This window comes from Stigmatopora argus, chromosome 6 (assembly GCF_051989625.1).
Source record: "Stigmatopora argus isolate UIUO_Sarg chromosome 6, RoL_Sarg_1.0, whole genome shotgun sequence".
Taxonomy (NCBI): Eukaryota; Metazoa; Chordata; class Actinopteri; order Syngnathiformes; family Syngnathidae; genus Stigmatopora; species Stigmatopora argus.
This window is the reverse complement of record NC_135392.1, coordinates 5,126,758-5,136,584: the sequence shown is the minus strand read 5'-3', so window position 1 is coordinate 5,136,584 and position 9,827 is coordinate 5,126,758. Positions and strand designations below refer to the sequence as shown.

Genomic DNA, 9,827 nt, shown 5'->3' with positions numbered 1-9,827 from the left:
GCCATTTTTTGGGACGGATCGTAACGATCACCTCCTCGCCGTCACCAATTAGCTGGGGGGTGGGCAAAGGGTTTGTAGAAGCAACGGGGGTTGGGCAAGAGAAGCACCTGACGGCAATCCACTGATTGCACTTGTAGGACACTAGTATTGTGGAAAGCTTGCTCTTTATGAAAACCTACATTTTGTGGAATAGTTTGAAATGAAAGCTTAGTTTTATGGGATGCTATGCCTTTAAATCAAATGAAAAGCCTTTAGTGTCATCATACACCGCTGCATATAATGAAATGGGTGAAATATTCAACAAAGGTGCTCTTAAATGAGTCAAAATGGTCAAAAGTCTGCATTTTGATGGCCAACGTTTACAATAGGTCCAGAAAAAGACTTGGATTGGCTTGGAGAGTCTGCAACAGGGGTCCTCGTGGCCGCTGTGGGTTGGGCCAGCATTTTGTTCCGAAACATCCAGCACAGACTCGGTCGGACTCAGTTGAAGCAACGGGGGTTGGGCTGCAAGAAGCACCTGACGCCGATCCACTGATTGCACTTGTAGGACACTAGTATTGTGGAAAGCTTTGCTCTTTATGAAAACCTAGATTTTGTGGAATAGTTTGAAATGAAAGCTTAGTTTTATGGGATGCTATGCCTTTAAATCAAATGAAAAGCCTTTAGTGTCATCATACACCGCTGCATATAATGAAATGGGTGAAATATTCAACAAAGGTGCTCTTAAATGAGTCAAAATGGTCAAAAGTCTGCATTTTGATGGCCAACATTTACAATAGGTCCAGAAAAAGACTTGGATTGGCTTGGAGAGTCTGCAACAGGGGTCCTCGTGGGCCGCTGTGGGTTGGGCCAGCATTTTGTTCCGAAACATCCAGCACAGACTCGGTCGGACTCAGTTGAAGCAACGGGGGTTGGGCTGCAAGAAGCACCTGACGCCGATCCACTGATTGCACTTGTAGGACACTAGTATTGTGGAAAGCTTTGCTCTTTATGAAAACCTACATTTTGTGGAATAGTTTGAAATGAAAGCTTAGTTTTATGGGATGCTATGCCTTTACATCAAATGAAAAGCCTTTAGTGTCATCATACACCGCTGCATATAATGAAATGGGTAAAATATCATTCAACAAAGGTGCTCTTAAATGAGTCAAAATGGTCAAAAGTCTGCATTTTGATGGCCAACGTTTACAATAGGTCCAGAAAAAGACTTGGACTGGCTTGGAGAGTCTGCAACAGGGGTCCTCGAGGGCCGCTGTGGGTTGGGCCAGCATTTTGTTCCGAAACATCCAGCACACACTCGGTCGGACTCAGTTGAAGCAACGGGGGTTGGGCTGCAAGAAGCACCTGACGCCGATCCACTGATTGCACTTGTAGGACACTAGTATTGTGGAAAGCTTTGCTCTTTATGAAAACCTACATTTTGTGGAATAGTTTGAAATGAAAGCTTAGTTTTATGGGATGCTATGCCTTTACATCAAATGAAAAGCCTTTAGTGTCATCATACACCGCTGCATATAATGAAATGGGTAAAATATCATTCAACAAAGGTGCTCTTAAATGAGTCAAAATGGTCAAAAGTCTGCATTTTGATGGCCAACATTTACAATAGGTCCAGAAAAAGACTTGGACTGGCTTGGAGAGTCTGCAACAGGGGTCCTCGAGGGCCGCTGTGGGTTGGGCCAGCATTTTTTTTTCGAAACATTCAGCACAGACTCGGACTCAGTTGAAGCAACGGGGGTTGGGCTGCAAGAAGCACCTGACGGCAATCCACTGATTGCACTTGTAGGACACTAGTATTGTGGAAAGCTTTGCTCTTTATGAAAACCTAGATTTTGTGGAATAGTTTGAAATGAAAGCTTAGTTTTATGGGATGCTATGCCTTTAAATCAAATGAAAAGCCTTTAGTGTCAACATACACCGCTGCATATAATGAAATGGGTAAAATATAATTCAACAAAGGTGCTCTTAAATGAGTCAAAATGGTCAAAAGTCTGCATTTTGATGGCCAACGTTTACAATAGGTCCAGAAAAAGACTTGGACTGGCTTGGAGAGTCTGCAACAGGGGTCCTCGAGGGCCGCTGTGGGTTGGGCCAGCATTTTTTTTTCGAAACATCCAGCACAGACTCGGTCGGACTCAGTTGAAGCAACGGGGGTTGGGCTGCAAGAAGCACCTGACGGCAATCCACTGATTGCACTTGTAGGACACTAGTATTGTGGAAAGCTTTGCTCTTTATGAAAACCTAGATTTTGTGGAATAGTTTGAAATGAAAGCTTAGTTTTATGGGATGCTATGCCTTTAAGTCAAATGAAAAGCCTTTAGTGTCATCATACACCGCTGCATATAATGAAATGGGTAAAATATAATTCAACAAAGGTGCTCTTAAATGAGTCAAAATGGTCAAAAGTCTGCATTTTGATGGCCAACATTTACAATAGGTCCAGAAAAAGACTTGGATTGGCTTGGAGAGTCTGCAACAGGGGTCCTCGAGGGCCGCTGTGGGTTGGGCCAGCATTTTGTTCCGAAACATTCAGCACAGACTCGGTCGGATTCAGTTGAAGCAACGGGGGTTGGGCAAGAGAAGCACCTGACGCCGATCCACTGATTGCACTTGTAGGACACTAGTATTGTGGAAAGCTTGCTCTTTATGAAAACCTACATTTTGTGGAATAGTTTGAAATGAAAGCTTAGTTTTATGGGATGCTATGCCTTTACATCAAATCAAAAGCCTTTAGTGTCATCATACACCGCTGCATATAATGAAATGGGTAAAATATCATTCAACAAAGGTGCTCTTAAATGAGTCAAAATGGTCAAAAGTCTGCATTTTGATGGCCAACGTTTACAATAGGTCCAGAAAAAGACTTGGACTGGCTTGGAGAGTCTGCAACAGGGGTCCTCGAGGGCCGCTGTGGGTTGGGCCAGCATTTTGTTCCGAAACATCCAGCACACACTCGGTCGGACTCAGTTGAAGCAACGGGGGTTGGGCTGGAAGAAGCACCTGACGGCAATCCACTGATTGCACTTGTAGGACACTAGTATTGTGGAAAGCTTTGCTCTTTATGAAAACCTACATTTTGTGGAATAGTTTGAAAAGAAAGCTTAGTTTTATGGGATGCTATGCCTTTACATCAAATGAAAAGCCTTTAGTGTCATCATACACTGCTGCATATAATGAAATGGGTGAAATATTCAACAAAGGTGCTCTTAAATGAGTCAAAATGGTCAAAAGTCTGCATTTTGATGGCCAACGTTTACAATAGGTCCAGAAAAAGACTTGGACTGGCTTGGAGAGTCTGCAACAGGGGTCCTCGAGGGCCGCTGTGGGTTGGGCCAGCATTTTTTTTTCGAAACATCCAGCACAGACTCGGACTCAGTTGAAGCAACGGGGGTTGGGCTGCAAGAAGCACCTGACGGCAATCCACTGATTGCACTTGTAGGACACTAGTATTGTGGAAAGCTTGCTCTTTAGGAAAACCTACATTTTCTGGAATAGTTTGAAATGAAAGCCTAGTCTTATGGGATGCTACGCCTTTATATCAAATCAAATCAAATGTACGTATGTATCAAAAATACGACCAAGTAAGGCTTTTTTCTTAAAAAAAAAAACAACAAATTATAGTAAGGCTTTTTTCTTAAAAAAACGACAGTATAGTAAGGCTTTTTTAAAATTAAAAAACGACATAGTATAGTCAGGCTTTTTTTCTAAAAATACGACCATGTATAGTAAGGCTTTTTCTCCTAAAAAACGACCATGTATAGTAAGGCTTTTTTCCTTAAAAAAACAACAACATAGTATAGTAAGGCTTTTTTTCAACAACAACAAAAAACCGAACGTGTATATATAGTAAGGCTTTTTTATTTAAAAAAAATGACCATGTTTAGTAAGGCATTTTTTCATGAAAAAATACCATGTACAGTCAGGGATTTTTTTACAGACAAAAACGACCATTTATAGCAGGGGTCCCCAAACTTTTTCCTGTGAGGGCCACATAACTTTTCCCTTCTCTGATGGGGGGCCGGTGTCAGTTTGTAACAGAAAAAGTGTGACGATCGTAGGGGAGCTTAATTTTTTTTTATTGTTTTCCAGAAAGCCACACAACCAAATAACCCTTTCCAGGTTCTTTACAGAAAAAAAGTCAGGAAACATATAATAACCTCTATTAACGAAATAAATAATAACTAAATAACCCTCTCTGAGTTCTTCACAGAAAAAAACAGGAAATAAATAACACTATTTATGAAATAAATAATAACTAAATAACTCTCTCTGGGTTCTTCATAGAAAAAAAAGCCATGGAACATTAACTTTCTGTTGTGCCATGCACAATCTTCTCCCTTTGCTCTGAAGTTTATGCACGACACCACAACCGTCATTACAGAATCCCATCTGGTATTGTTCAGAGGGCCGGTCCAAATATGCCGGCGGGCCGCATCCAAAAAAAAAAAAAAAAACATCCGATAGTGTCTCTGGTATTGTTCAGAGGGCCGGTCCAAATGTGCCGGCGGGCCGTATCCGGCCCGCGGGCCGTAGTTTGGTGACCCCTGGGTTAAAGCAACAGTCTTAACGACGCTTGTTTAATGCAGCAGAGCCTGCAGAACTGATTGTGAAGGCCTTGAGGCAGATTACTGACCCTGGCAACAAATAATGGCTGAAATGTGATTGGTTAAATGCTTCAATATGAAAACAAACACCTGGAAGCAGTGGAACCAGGGGGAAAAGCAATGAAAGGAAGCCAACAGACAATTTGGAATTATTTAATAAGTATTCATGGACAAAATATAATATATGATTCAGATATTTCTTAGGCCAGCAGAGAAGGCCTTGAAGGCCCTGATGGCACACCACTGATGAAAACATTTGTCCACTGTAGTGACCACTGTCCCAGAAAAGCATAATTCATTCTTTCTATGGGAAAAAGGGGAGGTGCTACTCTTGTTGGTACTACCCAGCTACTGACTGTGTCTTGTGATTCTAGTTTTTTTTCGAACTCTATTCAATTTTTTTACAATCAGTTTTTGATGTTGTCTCGGGGCTGATTAAAAAAACCTACTGTGTTATTTTTAGATGGATCAGAATTACATTTTTTTTTTGTCTTAGGGCTGATTAATTATATTCATTGCAGGTTGCCTGTAGGTTCCAAGAAAGTCAATATAGAGGGAACTGGGTGGTCGTAGTTCATTTTGAGCTAGCTGAAATTGTAGATCTTGCTTGCCACTTTTTTCACTTTTGACTTTACACATATATTTACATTAAAATAATGATTGTTACATATTTAAAGATCATTTACTCACGGCTTGTGAGGTGATTTAAGTCTTTCGGTGTGATACAGGTCACGGCTTGTTCACAGCTGGCGAAGCCGCACGGTGACAACAACTACAGCTCACTAAATCCCGATTAGCGGATTTCTGGGAACTGCTCAGTTTCTCTACTCGGAAAAGCAACACACAGCATCTCTTTCCTCACACATAGCTGCAGTGAGCGAGGCTAGAAGAAAAAAAGGCAATGTGAATTCCTACTTCTCAGAAATGGCAATGCATGTGAGCCTTATTTAGTGTGAGTGATGGCCACATGATGCTTTAGTTCCATGTCCCCTGCTACTTTCAGATTTTCCAATGCCACAGAATTGAAAGCAATTAATCAAATAATATCATGGGAACACTATTCTCCTATACATACATAGGTGAAAGAGAGGACATGACAGACAGTGGCTGACCATTCATTGATTTATTAGAGAACAGGCTCAGGATTCTCCAATTTTTTTGAATTCAAACTGACTTTTTACCTTTTATATACAAATTCGAACTGATTCAAATAAAGCTTACAGAATAGCATACAACCAACAAAGCAATTACCGTATTTACTCGCATTTAAGCCCCCCCATGTATAAGCCGGACCCTTAAAATTGCCTAAAAATCGTTGAATTTTACAATTTCTCACGTATAAGCCGCCCCCTGATTCACAATTTTAACCTCCATATTCATGGTTTTAATAGGGAGTACAAATGTGTTACTTTGAAGGGCAAATCTTAAGAAAAATCATCACAAGTGGTATTTCTGAAATGCTGTATGTATCAAAGGCACATTATTAGGGTCAATATCATAAAGAATTAATTCATCCAGTAATGGTTGTTTTCTTACTGCAAAACAGAAAATAACCAACAAATAGTAAATGTTACTTTGACAAAATCTACTGGTGAAAAAGAGTACGTATACCAAGTCTTGTGTGGATATAAGCCATACAAACCCTTGATTCAGTCATCATTTTTTAAATTATAAATACGGCTTATATGCGAGAAAATACGGTATACTTTTCTTTGGGTGAAAGATGTAACTAAATAAACTCTAAGATACACGTGCAAAAATCATGCAGTCAAATAAGCATCTTGATATGGCAAACCTGCCAGCTGGGATGGATTATCTTGGCTAAATAAAAGTGATCTCTATCACCTATTTATTTGAGAGAAATTATTCTTTTGTACAAGTTCAGAATGATTTAGCTCTTGGAGTTAATCTAATAAAAATCTATTATAAACCAACCGAAGACTGAATACTTAAAGGATTGGTTGTCTACAGAATCAGGGTGTCCAAAGTCAGATGTGATAGGCGCCAAGAAAATGAATGAATTAGCAAAAAAACACGTTTTTCAATCATCAGTTATCAGGCCACTGCTGAACACAACCTTCATTTTGAAATCAAAATAATGAATACAATTTTGTGTCACAATGAACCCCAGAGAATTTTGAAGAACAAACAGTAGAAAACACTAGTTACATGTGCAAATGTTACAACACGGCGCAACCCCGTATCCAGTAAATACCTCCGCCAGTATCCCTGTTTCAGTGAAGACTCAGATATGGAAAGGGTAATCGTGCAAGTAGTTCAGCAGAGATTTTGGCAGGGGAAGCTGCTCAGAGCAGTTTGTAAATCTGTTGATAGCCAGCCGTGCGAGGTGTTGCAAACACGGGAAGGTTTCTGGCCTGTGAAGGGGACGCAGAAGCTTCAGGATCACGCTATTATCCTTGACAAGGGGGACCTGGACGTGGGCAGGCTTTTTGTTGGAGAGCTGAGCGCCCTCGATTGACGCCGCTTGACCCGAAGCGGTGTAGCGCTGGACCAGACTAATGACGTCAGGGAAAGATTGCAAGTGAGGCAGCTGAGGATTGAAGGAGTCCAGCCAGAAACAGCCCCTCCTGTACTGTATCCGGACACTGGTCGGTCCACAGTGGGTCATCACTGAAAGCGCCACCATGTAGTGAGGGTGACTGCTTTCCCGCACCAGGAATGTGCCTTCAGACTTTGTCAGGAGTTTGTCCCGAGCTTGACTGGCTGAGATTGTACCCCAGTACCAACCTGCAATCATCACAATTGAAAAGTTTGCCTTAAAAGGTGCTATGAAATACTACATCATCTGTGTTTATAACAGTGGCGGGCCGTCAGGGCCTTCTCTGCTGGCCTAAGAAATATCTGAATCATATATTATATTTTGTCCATCAATAATTCCAAATTGTCTGTTAGCTTCCTTTCATTGCTTTTCCCCCTGGTTGCACTGCTTCCAGACGTGTGTTTTCATATTGAAGCATCTAACCAATCACATTTCAGCCATTATTTGTTGCCAGGGTCAGAAATCTGCCTATATTATTTAGGCCTCAAGGCCTTCACAATCAGTTCTGCAGGCTCTGCTGCATTAAACAAGCATCAATAAGACTGTTGCTATAACCAATCAGATTTAGAGTTGGCAACACCGCAATGCCTTCTCGCAGGCGTAAGGATACGTCATCGCTTTCACCAACTATGATTGGTTAGTGATTAGCCAGAGCTACCAAACTGTATTTGGAGCGAGCTGCACAAGCAAATATATTGTTGTGTTGATTTAAAGCCATTTTCAAGACTGACTATGCCAGAAATACGACAGGACAGGCTCGACTTTCAGCATTAGCTTCGATGACGATAGGAAAGAAGGAAGAAAAAAAGGAGGATGGATATTGTGTATAGTTAAAAAGGATTTTTGGTGAGTAAAATATGGCTATATTCCTAAATAATATTTCAATTGTGGGCCAAGTTCTGATATCTGAAAAGCTCCAGTGTTTGTATTTAATCACTAAATGCTGCTAGGAAGTGGATTTACCCCATTTTAGTGCAATTTTTGCCGTTTTGCCATTGAAAATGCACGGACCGCCACTGGTTTATAATAATAGCAGAGTACCCGGAGAAAACATGCAAACCCCACATGGAGAGGACAGAACCCGGCATCGAACCCACGACCCCAGGACCGTGAGGCCCACACAAGGACCACAAAAACCCCGACAAAAAGTTACCTGAGTTGTTTAAATGGTGGAAATTGGTGGCGATGCAGGCAAGATCCTCATCTCGATCCCAGCTGGTCTGGGGCAAATGAGGGCAACTCGGACCCTGGGATCCTCGATGGGCCGTGGTCCCAACCGGGGAGGCGACCATGTCTGACAGGAGGATACCCGTACGATAAAAAAAATTACATTCCGGGCAGTGAGTGGTTAGTCCTGGGTTCAAATCCAGGTCACGTCCACCTGTGTGGAATTTGCATGTTCTCCCTGGGCTTGGGTGGGTTTTCTCCGGGTACTCCGGTTTCCTCCCATTTCCCAAAAACATGCATGGTAGGCTGGTTGGACACTCGACGTCGTACAACTAAACAACAACGGGTTTAACGTGGACAAGAAACATTTTTACAAAAAAAGTATTTGGTAATGAGGTGGTAACTCACCTTTGATCACGATTAATCATAGAGATTAGAGGAATAATCCAAAGGAATAGCTCGGGCGGCGCCTGATTCACTGAAATTCGGACCCAAATAACAAGTGAGTTCGCGTGAAACTGGCAAGGTTCAAGGAATCATGTTTGCCGAAAGGGTTTTGGATTTCAGTGCGGCTGACAAGCGAGATTCTGCTCCAACTACACTTCCGGCATACTTCAAAATAAAACCAAGCTCAAGAGTTTACCTCTAACTGGATATTATTATCAGCAAATCAGCAAGTCATAATTTGGTTTGTTGTCAAATGATCTAATGTTTGCTGCAATCCATTTTTAACAATCATGCCTTTATAGTTTCCAGGAAGTGTCTTCTGGGAAACACACACACACGCGCGCACGCGCACACGCACACACGCGCACACACTCGAACGCTTTTGGCCAACACACAACCGCAGGAAGATTCAGTTATATCAAATTTGAATTAAAAGTTATTCATATAATTTGCGCAATTGAGAACATCTGTCATCTCAATTTCTTAACCGCTTTATCCTCATTAGGGTCGCGGGGGGTGCTGGAGCCTATCCCAGCTGACTTCGGACTAGAGGCGGTGGACACCCTGAATTGGTGGCCAGCCAATCGCAGGGCACTATGAGACAAACAACCAATCGCTCATAGCTAGGGGCAATTTAGAGTGTCCAATCAGCCTACCATGCATATAGCCAATGTAGCGCCAAGATTCCACGGTCGTCATGGTAACCAAAATAAAGAAAACCACCACTAACACTAACTCAGTCCACCGATTGAATTTTTCATTTCAAAATAAACAGATGTATTTGGATGTTCTGTTTTTATAAAATGAAAAGAATATTGCAAGAGTATACTATGATTATGGTAGAAATGTATGTTTTATTGAAATATGAATATATTCTTAAACTTCATGCAATGCATCAATGCCATCCGCCTTGTTTCGTCTTTCAAATGACGAGAGACGCAACGAGAAAAAGACGCTCTTTTGCTGCAAACGAGCAGAGACAAAGCCCACCTTCACAATAAAAGCTCACAAAACATCATAGAAAACAGCAGATTTGACTCCCTATTAGA

At 41.6% G+C, this 9,827-nt stretch overlaps 1 protein-coding gene across 1 annotated transcript; it reads right to left on the bottom strand.

Moving 5' to 3' along the window:
• Positions 1–5,708: 5,708 nt before the first annotated feature.
• Positions 5,709–9,121, bottom strand: LOC144075654 (cytokine-inducible SH2-containing protein-like). Its single transcript, XM_077602943.1, has 3 exons — positions 8,740–9,121; positions 8,318–8,458; positions 5,709–7,352 (listed from the first exon to the last, which is right to left on the bottom strand). The coding sequence occupies exons 2-3, from the start codon at positions 8,454–8,456 to the stop codon at positions 6,850–6,852; spliced, it is 642 nt and encodes a 213-aa protein (XP_077459069.1). The 5' UTR covers positions 8,457–8,458; positions 8,740–9,121; the 3' UTR covers positions 5,709–6,849.
• Positions 9,122–9,827: the final 706 nt, after the last annotated feature.

What these genes read in the sequence shown, in the direction of transcription:
- LOC144075654 (XM_077602943.1), bottom strand. Translation starts at nt 8,456, where the DNA reads ATGGTCGCCTCCCCGGTTGGGACCACGGCCCATCGAGGATCCCAGGGT. An exon ending in CCACCATTTAAACAACTCAG is followed by an intron (nt 7,353 to 8,317) that starts GTAACTTTTTGT and finishes TGATGATTGCAG; the next exon opens with GTTGGTACTGGGGTACAATC.